Consider the following 21030-nt stretch of genomic DNA (forward strand, 5'->3'; position numbering starts at 1 on the left):
ACACAATACTTATCATATACAAACCATATTAGCTCAATATTAACATATATATTAAACTCTTGGTATAAAAATAACTGGGAGATACCGCAAAAGCAATAAAAATACAGGCCATGGTTATTATTTTTAGCAAATCAACGAATGCTTCAGGATTTCATGGTAACCTAGATGAAGTAGATGCTTTGTATACAGTTGATAATAGCTGGCGATTTTAATGAAATATGTCTTATAACTCGAAAATAATTGAATTTCTTTTGTAAATGCTCTCAGAGATATGAACTTTACCAATCGTGTATAATTATACTAAATATGCAATTCGTAGGGTGCACGATTGGATTGAATGTTTCATCACTGAGACAGCATCACAAATGTGTATTTTTACATCATATTAACAAATAAAAACTTATTTGCTAACTCGAGGCCCCGATCAATTATTCTTTCAAGCCATTGGGTTTTTTAATTAATCGTATAAAAGTCGTAGTTTCTGTAATATTTTTCATTTTACCACAACAAAAACCAACCTTCTGGACATATATCGATTAACATACATTTTTGTATATTTTATTTCTATCCACATATTTGAAGGAAATCGGTTATATGAACAGTTTAAATTGTTATCAAAAATGTATTTCAAATAAAATTATATCAATCAATTCATTTAAACTGTTTAATCGTTTTCCTTTAATCATATATCTGGTTTTAACTGGATTGACTTTTATTATAAAACTGTATAAATTGGAAAACTTCCACCGTTACGATTTCAATATTTAGTTGGCCAAAGGGAAACTACTTTTCTATATAATTTTCATTCATTAACGAAGAATTTTTAACATTTTTTCCTCATGGTTTTCTTTTATTGCATAGAACACAATTTGCACCTATGTGGACACTGTTTCTGAATCTGATAATTCCAGTGACAGAAAACATCTGGCCATCGTTGGCATTCTGCGTCATCAGGGTCTCCACAATTTGCTGAAAGTTAAATAGCATGAAGATAAACTCTAAACCGTTCAAAAACAGTTTACCTCAATGTAAATTAACGAAAACAAATTGAAGCGATGAAATAACTATGAAATGACAATTTGCAGAAAATTTTGCTAAATTAATTTTCATTATTATTTTTCTTTAATCTTAAATCTTTAATTAAAAGAACTTTTTATAAGTACTGTGGGAATTATATTTCGCTTTAGAGACCAAAACATATTTCTTGTATGTAGTAACTTGCCTTCACATGTCTCCCCCGCAAATGGGGGAGAACAGGAGCATTGACACGTGGTTTCCTTAAGCACACCACCGTTGAAACATATACGTCCGCCACACAGAACTAGATTTTCAATTAAGATTAAAAAATAAGTTTGTCAAAAACATAAAATTCTAATTCTATAATAGTCAATTATAATACTTTCAAAAGTTAGTATTTTTATTCATATAATAAAGTGATTTACCATGTCCTTGCGCGCACCTGTCGCACATATATGGACAGTCCTGATTGACCTCCGGGAGAACAACACAGTGGTCCTTCTGGTACTTCACTCCACAGTCTGGGTGGTCGTGGTATGGACACCTCACTGTGGACAAATACAGCTGTATTAGAAACTATGTCGAGTTCATCACAAACTTTAACCGTTAATAAAGGATGAACACATACAGATATCGCAGCTTGGTCCGGCGTACAGTGGTCCGCACTCGCATTGACAAGTCCTCATGCTCAGAGTTCCTCCATTGTTGCACACCCTTCCACCACAATCTACAAACGATCTAGGACCTTGATATTCTGTTTTTGTTTGACATTTTACTGCAAACAGGATGAAGCTCTGCTGTTCAGTCGACTGAATGTTACCTTAAAGGTCTGGACAGGTTATTGAGTGGCAGAGGTATGTTATTTACTCAATCTTTAGTTACTTTTTCTCATATTGCAGTTGACTGAATGGTTGAGCTTCATCCTTTATTTGTGTCCAGATGATGATTGTTATCAGTATTGTTAGCACGCAATATTTTTAATGTTTAATACATCCTATCCATAAAGAGACTGAGTCATGAAAAAATACCACATTTTCCATCTCGACACCAATGAGGACACGCCTGGCAACGTTCTCCAACCGTGAATGGGTGAGTATAACTTCTCAGACTGAAAAAAAAACACCAATGAATTATATCATTATTAACAAAACAAAAAAACATATCTGATTTTGGAAATTACTCAAAATATACAAGTAATTGTTAAATCACGTACCCTGGTGCGTAATTGCAAACATAATACTTTTCGAATTGACTTTCGTCACAATATGCAAATCCACAACCCACAAGATAGGTTGCATTATACGTCATCTAAAAAGAATATTTTTATATTTTATTTTATATGATACATATCGGTTAAAGAGAAATATTTAAAACTTGATGAGTAACTTGTTTTATTTAAATTCATGAAGATTGATAATGTTTATGTTTTGTAATAAGTCAACACAGTATGATTAAAGTTAGACAACCCTGATAGGAGTGATCAACAAACATCATGTGGGGGTCATCAAAACTGCGAAAAAAACTGCAGTTTATAGTTTTTGTAAAATGGCCATGTTTTATTGTCTTTTATTCTTTGTTTATTGTTGTCATCATACAGTGTTATTTATCTATATCGTATATAATAATGCAGATTGTTCTTTTGATTAACAGCATTGTGTTTTTAGTTTATTGTAGTTTACAGTGTGGTATTGTATTTTGTCATTTATTAAATTATCTACATGTAATAAATGACCATTCTTATTCCTTAATCAATGTCTTGAGTTATGTACTGTCAAACTTAGCACCACCATATTTGTTATTTAATTTGTTAACCATCAGGCTATTTCTATAACAACTCAGTTTATGTTACACTATAATGATGTTGATTTATCTAGTAATAGACTCAACAATACACATTTCTGATAATAATTAAACCATCAAAAAACATCAGAAATCTGCCAAGGTATAGGGCATAATGAATATCAACTTTCGGGAGTACCTGAATATAATGTCCAATTGTTTCGGCTACATCACTCGTCTCTGGGATGTAGGTACTGGGCTCGATGCCATACCGCCAAATGACATTTTCCGTCCACCATTCCTTTATCACTGACGACCAGTTAGAGAACCCCCCGGCCAGGTTTTGTCCAATGAGGGTGTGCTTTCCAAGTGCTATTAAAAGAAAACGTTCACAAATGTTGATAAAGTATGTTCTATACCGATATCAGTTCACTTTTATTAAGAATATAATTTAAAGCCTCTATACTTCCTTAAGAAAGATTTGGAACCAAAACAAAAATGACGTTTACAATTACAATTACAACTTGTTTAATAAGCGTACACCGGTACCTCTATGTATTGTTTATGTAAAATTACAACGAATAAACATGCTATTCTATTTAACCGTGAGACAGTTTTCGAGCTATTTGCCCATGGTAAATAGTCATCGAAAGTATAAACCGGCAGCATTCGATTTCCCTCTTTTGTATACTAGGAACACCTCTTGGGTGCGTTCAAGATCGTAGCTTCTACTATGCTAAAGTCAAGATGGCTATTTTAAATACCACTTTGTGACAAAACATGAAATTAATCTAATTAAGTGATATCTTGTTCATCCTATAAGTAATTATAAATTTTAACATGCATATTTTTGCTTGAAAATAACAAATTATGTCGATATTATAAGTCTTTAGTTGAACATTTCCAACTTAAAATCAGAGAGCTAGTGGCTAAATCAGCGGGCCTTTCAACAGACCTAGCGGCTATGGTAGCAGCTACGATCTTGAATGCAGCCCAAGGGTGACCCAAGTCGCTACAATAATAAAGGTCCGATAACTCTAATATGTTTACTACAGGGTTGGCAAAAAAGCGGGAAATACTCATATTTAACAGGACGGTGGGAAATACTGGTAATTCCCGGGAATTACTGATATTTCCGGGGAAATACTGGGAAATAAAGTACAACTACATATTATAGTACTTCATACTTAGACATTACTCAAATTTGTAGGGATGTAGACAATAGTACACCTTGTCAGCTATATGACATTTTATAATGTTCTTTGATTTTAACAAGTTTTAACTGGTCAGTAATGCATTGGTTATCTTCTTATGAATACTCAGAACATGGTTCATACATAAACCATTGTTATTTTGTTTTTAAGGCTTTAGTCAGGTTTAGGTTCATCTATGCAGTTATCATAAACATGATATCAAATGTTACATTTTCTGGTTATTTGGTGCATGTGAAAATAGGGCAAAAAAATTGTGAAAAATAAAGTGTGACTGTGTCACTACCTCAGTATGCAACACACCTAAAAAGAAGCCAATCAGCCCCACTCATAGTACTATATATCTCCCCAAACAGAAGCACAACATTGGCAAGTGTCAATTATTTATTAAAACAACATGTGTGATTATTAAATTTTACTTGCAACACCCACACTAATTATAATAACAGTTTATTTTGTGCTTTGAATTATAAATCTGTAATACACAAAACTCGAGGTTCAAAAAGCTGGACTAAAATTTGTACATTAGCAGCTATAGAAGTCTTTAGAAATTGGTGATCTGGTGAATTTAATTTTCATTGACAACTGACAGTGAAATGGGAAAGTATGATGTATTGGTTAATGATGCTTATTGTTAATATATCCTATACATAAGTTTTACATTAAACAAATTAAAGAAATAAAGATTATAAATTTGTATTTCCCAGTTCAGTGAAAAACAGTAGTATTTACCGGGACGGGAAATACCGGTATTTACCACCGGTAATTCCCAGCACTGGTATTTCCCGGCCAACCCTAGTTTACTATCAAGAAAACTTGCACCCAAGACAATTAAAGTTTTCTCGTAATAACAATTTCTTATCATAAAATACCTATTTACTGACTCTTCGGACGATAGCAAATTTATTGTTCCATGAGACAGTAACTACATGTATGTCTATCGGCTTCGCCTCGTGACGTGAAATATTTGCTGTCTCGGGGGACAATAAACTTGCTTTTGTCCTCATATAGCCACTAAATAGGTATATAATATCCGCTTTATAGCGTATCCTAGGGTGCAGATATACAGCTCAATGTTAAAAAGATTTAAAATTTATGTAAATTAAGTACAAAACTCCAATATGGAAAGAGAAGGAACCATTTTACCAGACGAAGGCCTGGATATTTCATTGTAGGCCACTCAGTCATGGCTCTTTTAAATCAACAAGATTTCTCTGGCTTTTGAGCTAAGCCTTTTCAATTTTAACTTGGTTTTTTTTTTTACCCAAAAATAGATAGTTACGTCCTACTGAAAGTCCAAGGCCTTGTTAAAATGGTTCTATTTCTTTTCAAAATGCCACTGGAAATTGGTCCTTTTTTCTTAATTATTTATTCGAGAAACATGTGAAGAGTGTAACATATGCATGTCATTAAATAGTTGTAGATCTGTGTACTCACACGGCACAGTCCTCATCCTGTCGTGGTGTCTACTACACTGATTTGCCCATTTCTGAGCTACTATAGCAAGTCTGTCGTCCCACTTCTAAAACAAAAATCATAGAAATATTGCTGTGAATAGCATGCACATACTTTCAGTGAAAGAGGCATTTACTCGAAGAATAATGAAATTTCATCCTACCATCGTAAAAATGTCAGAGGCCTCCGGCATCACAGTTCCACGAAATTCATTGTGCAGTCTTACAATTTCTGCTTGATCTGAATCTGACACACCGGATACATTCAGGTTGGCTTTGTCCGCTAGGCACATTGTGTGGTTTGGAAGCTTCTGATATTCCTCGGTACATGTGGCTAGCTTCAGATCAATGTTAAACGAAACGTCACTTGGATTACTTGACCATCTTTGAGAGTTCCAGTTTCCAAAAGGCACATCAGTTTGAGGTGTCATGTTTTGTATCTGATCTGGTTTGAAAAAGCCCTGTCCAATCTGAGCCCGATCCGTAGGTTCGAAACCAAATAGATTACCGGAGGAAGTTTGGGATATTCTTTCTGTGTTTTGTGAGTGGTGCTCTGGAGCTACTGAGATTTGAGATCTTTCAGGTCCAAACGTCTCGTGAGGTCTGGGTATGTTCATGTTGTTCATGGAAGGAAACATGCTCTCGGCATTTGTCCGGCGCCTCTCAGGAATAATAAAATTTCTTGGAAATAAAGATCTATCAAACTGTGGCATTTTAAAAAAAGAATTCGCTTCGTTCGGACCAATATTGCTTGTACTAACTGAAGATGCAGATTTTACAAACTGTTGGGGAGTATTTTGAAGATGCTGAGGATCTCCGAAACTATTCGTACTAAATGAATGACCTTGTGCTGTATGAAAATTTTCAAAACGGCGATGTCCATCATTATTAACCTCTGGGGCAATTTGCTGTTGTTTCTGAATAAAACGAGGCCCTTGAAGACTGGGAATTTTATTCTGATCTTTCATTGTCTGATGATTATTGAACGATTGTTGTTCTTGGTGACCTTGTGTTATACCTCGCTGTCCATGACCTGGGCTTTGACCAGAGTCACCATTGTTATTGTGTTGCCATTGATTCCATTGATGACTGTTTGGCAACTGATTATTTTGAAAGTTGTTTCCCATTTGCTGCATGACTGACTCATGTGGTGGCTGTTGTCCTGAGTTATGAAACCATGTTTGTCGTCTTTGTTGTCCGTTCGCGTCTATTTGTTGTCCAAAATTATGCGTCCTTAATTGTTGCTCTTGATTATTGTTTGGTGGTGGACCTGACCGTTGATGATTCTTTAATTGTCCTTGGTGCATATTTTGGAATGTATGCTGCCCTGGATGTTGTTCATTTAATAGCTGTTGTCCTGGATGTTGTTCATTTAATAGATGCTGCGCTGGATGTTGTTCACTCAATAATTGTTGTCCTGAATGACTCCCTCTCCTTTGTTGTCCCGGGTGTTGATTATGCACAAACTGTCGGTGATGAGGCTCTTGCATTAGTTGTTCTGGGTGTTGGTTATTTATTATTTGTTCAGGGTGTTGTATATTCATGAGTTGATCTGGATGTTGTTTATTAATTACTTGTTGTTCGGAAGCTGTTTGGACCCAATGCTGTCCGTGATGAACGTTTTGTCTGAGCTGATCCATACGTTCTCCCGTCATCTGTTGGCTTTGTGGATTGTTTTGAGGTCCGAATTGGTGTCCTTGAAGACGTTGCATCATTGGCTGGCTATTGGGACTATTTTGAAATGTCTTTGGTGGTGATATATGTGACGCCCCTCCAGGATGAGCAAACGCTTGCCCAAAATTTTGCGTAAAGGATTCGGATTTTATTACACCATTGGTTTGATGACTTGATGGTTGCTGGTTCATTCTGTGCCTCTCAAAATTATTAGAGGGTCTATTACCGAAGGAATTAAAGTGTTGTACGTTGCTTGATTCAGAGGCAAAATTTGGGAAACCTTAAAAATATGGAATTTACACTTTATAGAAAAAACAGCCGATTAATTAAAAAAAGATAACAGGAGAATTTCTTTTAACTACAAGACATAAACCATATACGGGATCTGGATTTAAATTTCTATAGAAAATAAACAAAAACGAATTTAATTTTTTTCATTTCCTAATTTAAAAAAATTGCATGACTGCAACAAACTCTTGAAGCAACAAATTCTTGAGGGACGACTTTTATTCTAAATGTCATGCAGCAATCAAAAACTAAATCTATCGTACTATTTATCCACCCCCCCCCCACCCCCCAAAAAAGTCTGAAAAGTGAGTTTTAAATCCCTAAAAACAAAAAACTCTGCAAGCAATTAAATTGTCTATCAGTTTGCATGTATATGTATAAGTATTTGTAAACTGCAACCTAGATAGGTGTAAACATTTCACCTTGGCATTGGCTTTATTACAAAGTGTTACTTGTAAGTTCAAATACTTTCTGTAGACTTTCTTCATGTTTGCATGCGTGTGTACATGTATATACAAGAGACAATATATATTGTGGGCTATGTTATCTGCTTTACAAAGAGAGTGATTAATCTTTCCTTTGTTATGTTTATTCGCTCTTCCTGTTTAATTAGCATTTACTTCTTTTTGCACGAAGAGACGCCATGTAGAGTGCAGATAATTTACTCTAACATTTGATATTAGCATACTTAATTCATCATTTTCGCTTCTCTGTGTTGAATCTAAAAACATACTTAAACCAATAGGAAAATATTGTAGTCTTACCTTGTTGTCCATTGCTGGATGTTGAGGAAGAGGAAGAAGAAGATGAAGATGATGAAGAAGAATGAGAAGAAGAAATGACCTGGTGTAATGTTTCACGTAACAATGACAGAATTATAAAACCAGTAGCCCATTTCATCGTAACAATTAGTCGTCGCTCGCAATCACCAAACTGTCCCTCTGTATCGCGCTAGACAATGAATACATTAGAGGGCTGTGAGAGGGTTCATGATACTCATTCACCGCTATAGAAAATACGTAATTGTCACTGCCTCTGATGTATTAACTTTTAAATGTTAAGTTTAATTATAGACTGTATTGTGTGATACAAACGTTTTTTCATACAAAGAGGGATCTCTAAAAGCACTTGTTATTCATTGATGGAACAGGTGTTCAATTTCTTGAAAACATTCTATCATTTAGTGTAACTCATTGATGCAAAAGTACCTTTAATCATGTCAAAAAGACAATACCTATCACCAAGTATATCGGTCAGAAGCACAATCTCGTTTTCCACATTTCAATTAACCTTAACACCATGAAAAAAATCATCGTGCTAAATATCTTATTAGAAAATTATTGAGATAAAAATAATCTGCATTTTTGGGGCAAGAATGCTTATTAATTAAGTTTTTAAACAAAAGAGATATCAAGATTTTTGTTTTTGCTTCTATGGTAACATTTTATTTCGTTAGAAATTTTCTAAATTCTAAAAATAATTTCCCTGTATGATTGATTAAAACGATTAATTAATTCGTCCTTTTTATCAACGAATATATTTCATAGTTTATGATAACAATACTCAGCAATAATTATTGTTGAATAAATGATTGAATACAGTATTTGTTTTTAGGGTTTAAAGAACATTCAGAGACGGAAGACAAACAAGATATATACTAAAGTGTTGAAAAATTTGTAATATATGTTTATATTGAACGTATAATGTAACTTTTGCTTTAATTTTAAGATAAAAAAGTGACAAAAAAGGAAAGAAAATATTTCCTACCTAGTAAAAATCTCAACGAAACGATTTTGTATTGGGTATCCATTGTTTGAAAAATTCTAAATCTGTGTTGTACATTTTAGCGATGAACGATTTAAATACATAGGTATTATATTATGTTTACAGACGAATATCATTCGTAGTTGTACTTTATTTTTCTTGAGGAAAGTGATTTTGTTTCGCAATACAGTTGCTTAGTTCAACTCTTTTCAGGAAATTCCCTCTTAGTTTTTGGAAGTGAATTGTAAAAAGACAGGAAAAATGAATACTTTATTACAAATTTCAATAATACGCGTACATGAAAGATGTCCATTGTGGTAGTTTCTTAATGCTTCTCCTAACCTTTTCAACTATCTTCCTAAGAAAGTGAAAAAAAAAAATTTACAGTCTAACATTTATAATTGTTAATTGCACAGTTCATTTGGTTCGCAAACATAATTATAATAGCAACCCCTTTTTTCGCATAATTAGTAATGGCTGTCAAAATTTCACACGCCAGTTCAAGATTATATGGCCAGGAAAATTAGCAACATTTAAAAATATTTTCGTGTGAAAGAAATTATTTTTTTAACCTTGAATTTTAGTTAATTCAATTTGAAAAACATATTGAGTGTGTAAAAAATATTGAACAGCATTAAACAGCAGGCATTACAAATTATGTAGCTGATATAAATAAATGTCCTAAACAGGGTGAAAGTCAGTTAATCTACTTAATTACAATCCATTTTTTAAATTGTATTGTAATTGAAACTTTACATTCTTAATACTGATTTGTGTTTTAACATTTTATGTTTACTACAGGAAACTTCAACAATAAAACAAATTGTGCTGATGAGGCCAAGCATGAAAAAGTGTGTCTTTGAAGCAACCGCTTCAACAATCCATCAATTTGAGTAAGATGTATTTCATTATGTAAAATAGTGCAGCAAATGACGCAGTCTTTGATAAACTAGATGAATACTTTGTATTTCTTATTTAGTAGGGAAAAAAGTAAACATGCGGATCACACTCTCAAATTTGATGGTACTACCAATAGAAACAAACCACGGGCACCTGACGTTCTATATTTTACTCATAATAGAAATAAATACCCAATACCTACATGTAATAATACACAAAGTACCCATCGCCGCCATCTTGGATTTATTTCAAACTGTCACATTAAGTGAATTTTTTGCTTCAAACTAATTGGTAAAATTATTTTGCAATCCTCTCCGTCTCCCGATCGCTCATTAAACATCTAAGCTTACAACCAACTAAAACGGTGCATAACACCTATCATTAATACAAATCATACTTCAAACTGCATCTTCTGACTTAAATATGCGACAAACGGGTAAATGGTGAGTGGAAGTTGGCATAACTGCGTCATACTTTGGGTAATCCCTTCCAAATATAGCAATGATACAAATATTCAAAAGGCGTCGATTTTGAAATCAATCAGCATACACGTTAAAATTAAGAAAAGTGATACTTTAAACTGTAAAGTTTAACTTTTATTACACGAAGTTTATATAAAAATGTTTATAAATGCAATATTTTGAAATATTGAAACAAACACACGGTGCAGGGAAATATGGGTGACTTCAATCAACCGTTTAGACATTTATCACATATCTAAGGCAGTAGCTAAATGCAAAATAAGGGGTGTTTTTTATTAAAGACAGGCGTAATGCACCGTTTTGGAAGACGAAGAGGATCGCAAAAATAATTTTAACGTCGAGTTTTAAACAAATATTCCAAATGATGTGACAGTTTGAAATAAATCCATGATGGCGGGGATGGGTACCTCGTGTATTATTAGGTAGAGGGTATTTATTTTTATTATGAGAAAAAATATAACGTCAGGTGCCTGTAAAACATACCTGACTAAAGGTTTATACCGCAATATTTTTTATCTTTTAATATTTAAGATGAGTTGTTTTGTATACCTGAGTATTGATGATATAACATTCTTTTTTTCTTGGTTGTTCTTCTGTTATTTATATGTTTTTATATGAACAAAAACTGTAACTTTTCTTTTGATTTTAATCGTTCTTGATACAGTCATCACGTGCAGCTTTAGAAGGAATATCTAACCGTCAATGAATTATTAAATGCCTTTATATCAAAAACAATGTGTTCGTTTGTTTGTCCGTTTATATACTATGCGTTAGTATATGTTGTTTTCTTTAATAAAAAATAAAGACGTGCTTATCTGTTATATTTTATTAAACATCTACAATCAACGATACAAAACATCAAATTGTGCGATATAACTTTTAAAATTCTCCAACATAAAGGAGCAGCATCTGAAAAAAATATATACTGATAAAGAAAAATGTGACAGTTTACATTGTAAGTCCCATAGGTCTCGTGCTCATCTTATTTGATCTGTAATCATCGTTTGCTCTTTCCAATATGGTGCATGATAACTTACGTATAATTGTGACTTCGTCACTGACGAATAAGTCTCCTTAACTAGGGACAGATTCCACACTTCTTGGGACACTTCTCTGGGACATTAGCATACTTGGAGCAATAGTCTTTCGGCCAGGCCGGACAGGCTTTGTTGTCGGGCTTGCTACAATCGGCTGAAACCAGGAAGATTAACATTTGATTAGATTTCCGATTGCTTTTAAAATATTTTGTCATATGGGCACACACAAGCCTCTTTCCTTACAATACCACATACTAATAGATATGTTGTTCGTTGATTTAATAATACGCCCTGATTTCAGAGCGCACAGTTAGTTTGGGTTTTCCCCCATTGAAACCTTTTTAAAAACAGAATAGGTTATTTATTATTTATTTATTTTATAACTGTTTTAAATTATAATGAAATTCAGTACCTTCATCACAAGTTGGTGGCTGGTATGGTGGAGCGCATGCGCACTCACACGTCTCTGAGTCTAGGGTTCCTCCGTTACTGCATACTTTCCCGTTACATGGAGCTGATAACAAATTATTCATGTAATACACATGTCTTACGTTGCTAAAAAATTGTATACAGCACGTGAGTTAAAGATTTCATACAAAAAATACCGGTTTCATATTATTAAAATTTAAGGACAATAGCCATACATGTATGTGCAATGAGTTTGTAAAATCACCGACTTGCATAGTTCGAAATAAAACACCGAGCCTGATATACAACTACAGCGTGAAAAACGCCTTCATCAACTGTTAGCAGACTGTCAAATCACCAATAATTTATATAAGGGTAAAAAGAATCAAAAGTCTAAAAGTCTAGCCATTGGATATCCAGCATTAAATATTATTGAAAATATATAAGGTTTTGAATTAATGGATAAAGAGAAAATGTGCCCAAGTAAGAGTTGTCGGAGATGCATCTATTTGGAGAAGTCGCATGTTCAATTTGGTGCAAACCTAATGGAAAAGTATAAATCTACAAAGTTTATTTGTTATATTCAGTCAATTTTGCTTCAATCAACGAAACAACGCTTATCCAAATCGTTTTATTTTTTACTATGAATCCAATTTTGCAAGATCAGTGATATCCTGGCTACGCACGTGTAGTGTACTTTAATGTATGACCCACTAGAAAATATTGGAGTCTTACACTTGGGCCTACTAGAGGTCCACTAAGGTACTACCTTCGAGCCTACCAGAGTACTAATAGAATAATAAAGGTGGGCATACTAAAGATTTAATGCGGTACTACACTCGAGTCTACTAGAATCCTACTGGAGTACTATATATCTACTGGAGTACTACACTCGAGCTACTAAAGTACAACTAAAGTGTTACACATGGACCCTCTAGCGTTCTCCTACAGTACTTACGGTCACACAGCCCGCACATTACGGGACACATTTCCGACCTGACGTTGGAGAACTGGTCACACTGCTTACAGGTGACGGTTCCGCCCCTACTGTCGCACATAGATTTGTCCTGTCCATTCTCCCCGTACTTCTTACACTCCTCTGCAATGAAATAATTTCATTTAATATCTGTTTCATCAGTTAAATCCAGTATAATTTATATGTTGTTAATGTTCGGTGTATCTGGGATTAAATAGGGTTTTTACCTAAATATTATACATACGATGTAATTTCAATTTATAAGAATATATATTTTAAGAAATATATGTCGTTATTCATAAGAAAATTAGTAATACCTGCGCTAGCTCTTTTTCCAGAATATTTACAGCCGTGTGTAGATGTAAATCCAGACTTAGAAATGCTCGTTTCCTTCGCCTTGATTGCTAAAATCGTAAAAAAAATATCTAAAACCCTTAGCACATTTTTAATCAAAACTTGTTTCACATGTAATGCATTTTTTTAAATCAACAATTAAAGGTATTGTTTTATTGTACAAGTGAATAAATGTAAAGAATAGAGATATCAAACTTGAATTTAATCTTTGACGTTTCAGGCTATTTAAAACTCAATTTCAGCCAATGTATAGTATTGATACATTTTCTGAAAATGATTTTTCTGGTAAAAGTTTAAGAAAATAAATCTTTCATAATTTATTTGATAATGTCCGCAAAGCATAAACATTATCTGTCCGTGGTTTTCTGAACATTTCAAGAGATCACCGTTACAATGCTTTATTATGTTAACAGTTTGCATCATTTGTAACAAATACCACTGACAATTTCCCTAAACCCACACAGTATTACCGTCAGATGCTTTGCACGTCCCACACATATAGGGACAGTCATAAGGAAGGTTGCCGAACTTATCACACAGATCGGGGGTCCATGTTCTCCCACAAATCCACAAGTCTTCTTCCGGACAAACGACTACAAAATGATGGCGGACATGTTTACTGTTAGAGCTTAGTGTGGATCAAAGCATATACACAGCCTACAGATATATCCACAATTCAATTTATTGTACTTGAGCTAAACCAAACATTGCATGGGAAATAATTAAACCAATATGCAATGTAAAAATACTGTTGTAGTCTGTATTTAAAGAACTATATAATATGCAACTTTCTGTAATAAAAACTTACGTTTATCGCATGAAGGTCCAAAGAAGATTTTCTTACATTCACATTCACAAGTTTCAGGGTTTAGAGTTCCACCATTATTGCACTTTTTGTCTCCACAGTCTGCAACAAATTGCAACTGATGCTATAAACATTCACTTGGCCCTAGCACCACTGTATGCACAACTTATAAAGATTCATAGATTGAGTATAAGAACTTACCGCAAAGACCGTCTTTACAGAACTTGGGGCACTTACTACAGCGTTCTCCCAGTGTATACGGCTTACCCAAGTCCGACTGCCTGCAACGACATAATACAAACTTCAACATGACTGTTTATATCTCCCAGCGGAAATAACAATTTATATGAAACCGTTAGCAGTGTATTGATAAATAAACGTTTTACAGCTGTTCTATGTCACCTACCCAGCGGCATAATTACAGACGTAATAATGCTTGTAATATTCGTTTTCACAAACAGCAAACCCGCACCCTACCAAATAGGTTCCATTCTGTGCCATCTGGAATTCAAATCTAGTTCTATAGCTAAATTAAATACAGAAGAATGTAAAAAAATTGCATTAACATGTAATAAATGTTACATTAAATACTTTTACTTTTCTGACAATTACCCAATTAATTTGTTTAATCATACCGATATCTTTTCATGTATATAACATAATATACATGCATATAATTTAATGACAAATAAATTAAAACTAGCACATTTGTAGTTTGTTATTGCTATCGTATATCTGTGTTAAGTGCATGTTTATTTGTAGTTTGCTGATGCTACTGTACACCTATGTTTAGTTTGCTTTTGTTATTGTATACCTGCGTGTAGTTTGCTATTGCTGTCAATGCCTTGTGTAGTTTGCTATTGCTGTTGTATACCTGTCTGTAATTTGCTAATTCTGTTGAATACCTGTGTGTAGTTTAGAATTTCTGTTGTATACCTGTCTGTAGTTTGCTAGTATAGTTATCTCTGTGTGTAGTTTGTTATTGCTGTTGTATACCTGTGTGAAGTGGCCAACCTTAAGCCACCCGTTGTATCCTAGATAGGTGTCCGGTTCCGGTCCGTATTTCCACAGGTGTATCTCGTCCCACCAGGCCTGGATGGCTACCGTCCAATTTGGCTGTCCCCCGGCCACATTCTGCCCGACAGTCGTAGAACCTAGCGCTGTAGTCGATTACAAAATCACGTGTATTCAAATTTTTGTCTTAAAAATTTAAATGATGTATAGATATTAAATTATCTTGCAATTTACTCTGATCGAACAGATTAAACATAAAAACAAGAAGAACAAAAACATAGATGTCTTGAAATTTCAAATCATTTACACAGCTTTGCAACATGTAGATGCAGTAGAAATACCTACTCGGAATACTTCGGACTTTGTCATGCTGATTGACGCATTGTTTAGCCCACTTTTCAGCAACTTCAGCTAAACGATCATCCCATTTCTGCATATTGAAATTAAAGTTTTACTATTAATAATTGAAGTATACCGTGTTCAGTCACACATAAGAGTCTTGGTTAAATAAATTGTTAGAAGTCACTGGAAGGGTTACACGCATACTTTAGTGACAAAAGTCAAAAGATACATTGGAGTTTGAGAAGTATGATAAATGCCAACTGAATTTACTAAAGCATTTTAATACATTCTATGTAATATGTTTAGTATGCAAAAAAAACGAAAGATGTACATCGTCTTCGCCGCATTGTACTAAAGTGTACCTATGCGTCCATAGCAACTAACATTTCCAGTAGAGATCTAACCATTATACAGTTTTTCAACTTTGATTGTAAATTAGAAAAGCGACCGATGATTCAAATCAATACGTTGCTGATAAGACAGATTGGAAAAATTACAGACCAATTATCATTTCCTTGGACAAGAATGTCGAAAGATGTCTCCATTGTTTATGCCAAGAGATAATTTGCAAAACCAGAGCAACAATTCACAGTGGTAAGAAAATTGTCATTTTGTGGACATGGCTGTTTACTTAGTCTTCATAAATTAATTAATTTAAGAAAATTAGAATTTACATAATAACCACTCAACTCGAGGACTCTGTGGCATGATTTGCCATTGCATGGACGGTTCACAAACGTTTAATACAAAACAGTGGGCATGTTGCATCCAAGTTTATCCAAACGAAGTGCCATCATTGGAAGTAACCTTAGTACGTGTTTAATAAGTATACACAGTGTACATGTATTACATTTTAACATTCTATATATATTTTCAAAAGGAATTCTTTCATGCCACAGACGCAGATTTGATGTTTAATACTTTTCTGATAAACATTAAGCCGGTCGATGCATATTAGAGAAAATGTCCACGGCTTTTTTATCTAGGCAATAGCTGTAGCAGAATTGTCTTTTCCATTAAACATTCAGTATAATTCTAATATATCAAGGAAACCTTATTCAAATGCTTAATTTAAGGTGACGTATAGTATTTATTTTTATTTTTCGACCTAGTTAATTAATGTATGCCCTAAATTTGAACACCATTGATGCGTATATTACTATAAGTAGTGTGAATAGGTCCTGTACATGAAAATAACTAGGGTGCAGGAGGCAACCGTGCATTTCCTAATTACAGCGCTGCATATTCATCATTTGAAGATAGATGCTCGGAAAATAAAGCATCAATCAAATTGTAATTCAATTCTTATTCGTCGAAACACATCAAAGAACTAATGAACAATAGGCGACATATGAAGGTGAAAATATAAAACATTGTGATTGAGTCATGAAAGAGATGAATATAAAAATAATTCATGTTTTGCTTTGAAATTGGAGATGAGCATTTTTATATGCACTTCAAGAATGAGCGATCAGTATTGCAAAAGCTCTGAAAGCTCTATTGGAACGTAATACATACACCGAGAGGAATACTTAATGCAGTATCTCTTCATCAGTGAGGCGACATTGTGTATCTCATAAAATAAGAAGGAGGGGCGTGTAAACTCTCACCATGGTGAGCAGGTCGGTGGCTGTGGGTTCGATTGACCCCCTCAGCATGTTGTGTTGCTTGACGATGTCGTTTTTCTCTGTCTCGGACACTCCCCACTGATTGGGTGTCGCGTTGACATTGTCAGGCATACACATTGTGTGGCCAGGTATGTCTCGGAATTCCTCCCGGCACGTGGTTACCTGGAAAAGAGTCAACACTATATGTAACAAAATCTTCATTAGTACCTTTTAATACCGGTAAAAAAAATAATTAACAACGTATGTTCTTTCAAAATTTGTCGGGAGAGGAGGGGGGTAGTAATGTTTATTTTTCAACTTATACTCACATAACTCGAAAATGTAACATTACTCGTAGATGTAACATTCGTAGATGTAACATTCGTAGATGTAACATTACTCGTAGATGTAACATTCGTAGATGTAATATTATTCGTAGATGTTACATTCGTAGATGTAACAAGCATATAATTCATCATCAATATAATCATCGTCATCATCATCGGCATCGTCATCGTCTAGTAATTGCTTTTCAAATGATTTCTGAAATTGTTCCTCTAAGTCTCATAGAACAAACTTTGAACTATTTTTCTTCAAATAGTAATCAATTCAGGTCAATAAGCAATAAACAACATTTTTTAGCATGGATCTATATTTACATCTTTTGGGTATTTTGTTTTCTAGATAATTCTGCCTTTGTTAACAGGGACTCCGTTGTCATATTTTAAGTTTATTAATTTTGTTCCCGAATAAAAAATATTACAAAACGGTCATTAGATGCAATTATGTTGTGTGGTATTGAAACAAAATCCACCATTAAAAGTGCCAGTTTCCGTTGTTTATAAAAGTGTGTTTAAAAGGTACATTAAAAAACGTATATAGAGGGTACTGGCAGTTAAGGTTGCAATCATTGCCGAAAACCCGCTGATGCGATTTGCTTCTTTTTTTTTGAAAAAGGGGGGGGGGGGGCATTGTTTGCTACCATGCCGAATAAACAATAAATGAAAGTATTTAGTGTCTAAAAGAACTACATTCATTTTGCTCTACTGGCTTTTTATATGGTGTGGACCAGTGCATTAATGTCAAGATATCAGCAAAGCGATTGCAATCCATAAAACCATGCTCACATCAAAATGTTGTTTAGTATTCAAATTATCATCACTTTCTGAATACAGAAATCTCAATGGTTATAACGCTACATTTGGGGTGGTGGTCATGCATAACATTGGTCCCCAAGCTAGGAAAACACCAATAAAGTGAGTAAACCTGAATTGTTTTATACGTATAAAATGTTTATTCAGAAAAATATATTTTCACTAGACTGCTTACGACCGTTAAAAGCAACCTATACATTGTACATGTACCCCGTTTTCTCAAACTCTCCACCTCGTGCACTTTTCGTGGTATCAAAGTTTTCGATTTATGACGCAAAATTTATGCATAAAAATGACAACCCTAGACAATTATTTTTCTGAAATCTGAAATCATTTTGAAAATTGCAAAAGAATTAAGCTTCATTAGTATCAAGTACATGCAGACAGCCATTCACTAAAAGCCAAACAAACACATTTAATACATGTACGTGATATGAAAGAAATTTATACCATAAACAAGCCGTTAATTCTTTTTTATAAAGGTCCAGTACATTATGGTCTAAAGTTATTTAAACAAAAAACCAATACATGTATACTGGAATAATATTAATCTGCCTTATCTATTGTGAAAACGTGAAACGAATTACAATAAAACATCAAAACAACGACAACACGGAAATACCGGTCCCTGTGTTAGGACAGGTCCATAAGTTGTTCATGTTTTCTGGCGAACAACCCTTCCCTTAACGTGAGGCAATGAACTGAAGGGGCTTGAATATAGGTTGAACTGTCTGGTTACCGAAACAAATATAGAAATTTAAAGAAACTAGTGTCCGGGGCGTAACAACACAACCATCGCTCAAACCTGAAGTTGGCCGGGTCTTTCCACATATATTATTCTATAAAATTCCCTACTTATTTATTCTTATTAATTTTTACAGTAAAATGATATCATACGAAGACATAATTGTACTAAGTTTTATCTTAATTGCGTCATTTTTGTCCTTAAAAATAGACCAGGAGAGAAATACATGCAATTCTTTTTTTATTTCTTCAACATATACCGCCATCCCAAGCGATACATTGGATTTGAAGCCAAATTGACTGAATTAACAAATATAATACTTACTAAGTATCTATGAAGCTTAATTTTGTTGCAATTATACTTCAAAATTTGTTTTTACTAGTATACGGAAAATACTATCCAATTGTCATTTTTAATATATACTTTTGCGTCATAAGTGGTAAACTTTGATACCACTGAAAGTGCGGAGGAGTGTGTGATAAAAAGGGCAATTATATACTAAGCCCTTTTGACGGTCAGGGTAGTTTGGTGATTGCTGTCCTATAGAAAATAATTTTCTGAACAAACTGTTTATACACATGAACAATTTCAGGTTTACTCACTTTGTTGCTGCGTTCCTAGCCTCGGGGCCGCCACCCGATGTCAGGCATGAAAGCCACCCCAAATGTAGCGTTCTAACCGGTGAATTACGTTTATAGAGTTATAAACGCAAGAGGTGATAGTTGGAATGTCCGTAAAGTGAGACTGAGATGGGTATGAAAACTTGTATTTGTTTCAATTATATATAATTTACCTGCAAAGTTGAAATCAATTTAAAATGTTGAATAAGTCATTTTATTTGTGTGGTTTGGTGGTTTTGCAGATTTGTATCATTTATCTCGTAATATTTATCTAACATTATACCCGGATAATCAATGCAAAATGTTAACTTACGTCATTTTATCGTCAAATTTGCTGTTGGTTGCAGATTGTATCATTTGTCTAGTAATATTTATCTTGCAATACCCGGACAATCAATTTAAAATATTGACTTGCTTCATTTTCATCGCCAGATTTGGTCGTTATTGCAGATTTGTATCAATTATCTAGTAACATTTATTTTACAGTAACCGGACAATCAATTCAAAATATTGACTTACGTCTTTTTTGCTCTCAGGTGTTGTGGTCGTTGCAGGAGCTGGAGTTGTCCCTGACGGGGGCGGGGCATTTGGTTTCGGTTGTTTCCCGAACAGTTGCTTCAGATTAGGAGTAGCGGGAAAATGTTTCAGAAGATATCGAAATAACGCATTGAAATCTGATATAAAGAAAAGCCGAGATGGTTAGGAGGGGAAATATAAAGCAATAACATAATCATAATGAATAAAATGCAGCTTTGTTTGCACATTAATCTTGGAAATTCCAATTTATAGCACCTTTTTGACAACAAAAGGGTACATTACAAAGACTTATGTTACTTACCTAGTCTTGGAGCTGCAATAAAGAAGAGATCGATGAGTAATCCATGTGATATAACCATAATACGATTTAATATTCAAAGGGAAAAGACGGAAAATATGAACTTTACATGCCTACCTTTCTTCTTTCCTTTTTGTGATTTTGGTTTCCCGAGGGAAGAATCCAGTAATAAAACAACGAGGAGACACACGAGAACCAGCCTCATTCTTCCTCAGTATCAGCGGTACCTTTCTGCAGCAAACGTTCAAAGGGGAATACAACTTCACTCAAAACCACGGAATATAAATCACAAGTAAGATCGAAATTAATTATGAAAATAATTGTGAGTTGTCCAGAGGCTCCAATACATCTGTTGATAAACTGTTATTTAGGAAACCTTTGTACTTTCATCAACATGGAATTTCCTTGATTTCTGATCCGCAACACTGGTTGCATTTTTTTCTTCGCGAATTTATGACGCTGCCATTGCAGTTGAAACAAGAAGGAGCAAAGATTGATTGTCTAACAACAGTAAACATGATAGTAGATGGGAAAAAAGGACAATTTACATATATTAAAGGCGCC

At 34.1% G+C, this 21030-nt stretch overlaps 2 protein-coding genes across 2 annotated transcripts; both read right to left on the reverse strand.

Moving 5' to 3' along the window:
- Window positions 1-701: 701 nt before the first annotated feature.
- Window positions 702-9214, reverse strand: LOC105344060 (uncharacterized). The gene is made up of 11 exons (XM_011451637.4): window positions 9191-9214; window positions 8188-8374; window positions 5626-7415; window positions 5445-5529; window positions 2996-3168; window positions 2231-2325; window positions 2046-2125; window positions 1646-1744; window positions 1443-1565; window positions 1223-1321; window positions 702-969 (listed from the first exon to the last, which is right to left on the reverse strand). The coding sequence occupies exons 2-11, from the start codon at window positions 8321-8323 to the stop codon at window positions 851-853; spliced, it is 2799 nt and encodes a 932-aa protein (XP_011449939.3). The 5' UTR covers window positions 8324-8374; window positions 9191-9214; the 3' UTR covers window positions 702-850.
- A 2166-nt stretch (window positions 9215-11380) lies between these two features.
- Window positions 11381-20818, reverse strand: LOC105344059 (uncharacterized). Its single transcript, XM_011451636.4, has 15 exons — window positions 20584-20818; window positions 20470-20481; window positions 20151-20305; window positions 17116-17295; window positions 15509-15593; window positions 15146-15309; window positions 14556-14650; window positions 14351-14430; window positions 14153-14251; window positions 13815-13937; window positions 13308-13394; window positions 12973-13113; window positions 12019-12120; window positions 11607-11760; window positions 11381-11478 (listed from the first exon to the last, which is right to left on the reverse strand). Exons 1-14 carry the CDS (start codon window positions 20669-20671, stop codon window positions 11648-11650), a joined length of 1524 nt encoding a protein of 507 aa, XP_011449938.3. The 5' UTR covers window positions 20672-20818; the 3' UTR covers window positions 11381-11478; window positions 11607-11647.
- Window positions 20819-21030: the final 212 nt, after the last annotated feature.

The sequence above is a fragment of the Magallana gigas genome, chromosome 3 (genome assembly GCF_963853765.1).
Source record: "Magallana gigas chromosome 3, xbMagGiga1.1, whole genome shotgun sequence".
NCBI lineage: Eukaryota > Metazoa > Mollusca > Bivalvia > Ostreida > Ostreidae > Magallana > Magallana gigas.

Coding starts and splice junctions, on each gene's coding strand:
- LOC105344060 (XM_011451637.4), bottom strand. CDS start 8,323: ATGAAATGGGCTACTGGTTTTATAATTCTGTCATTGTTACGTGAAACA. Junction 2,126..2,230: donor GTTTGCAATTACGCACCAGG/GTACGTGATTTA, acceptor TTTTTTTTTCAG/TCTGAGAAGTTATACTCACC. Junction 1,566..1,645: donor CGGACCAAGCTGCGATATCT/GTATGTGTTCAT, acceptor ATTTGTCCACAG/TGAGGTGTCCATACCACGAC.
- LOC105344059 (XM_011451636.4), bottom strand. CDS start 20,671: ATGAGGCTGGTTCTCGTGTGTCTCCTCGTTGTTTTATTACTGGATTCT. Junction 13,938..14,152: donor TGGACCTTCATGCGATAAAC/GTAAGTTTTTAT, acceptor ATCATTTTGTAG/TCGTTTGTCCGGAAGAAGAC. Junction 13,114..13,307: donor TGGAAAAAGAGCTAGCGCAG/GTATTACTAATT, acceptor ATTTCATTGCAG/AGGAGTGTAAGAAGTACGGG.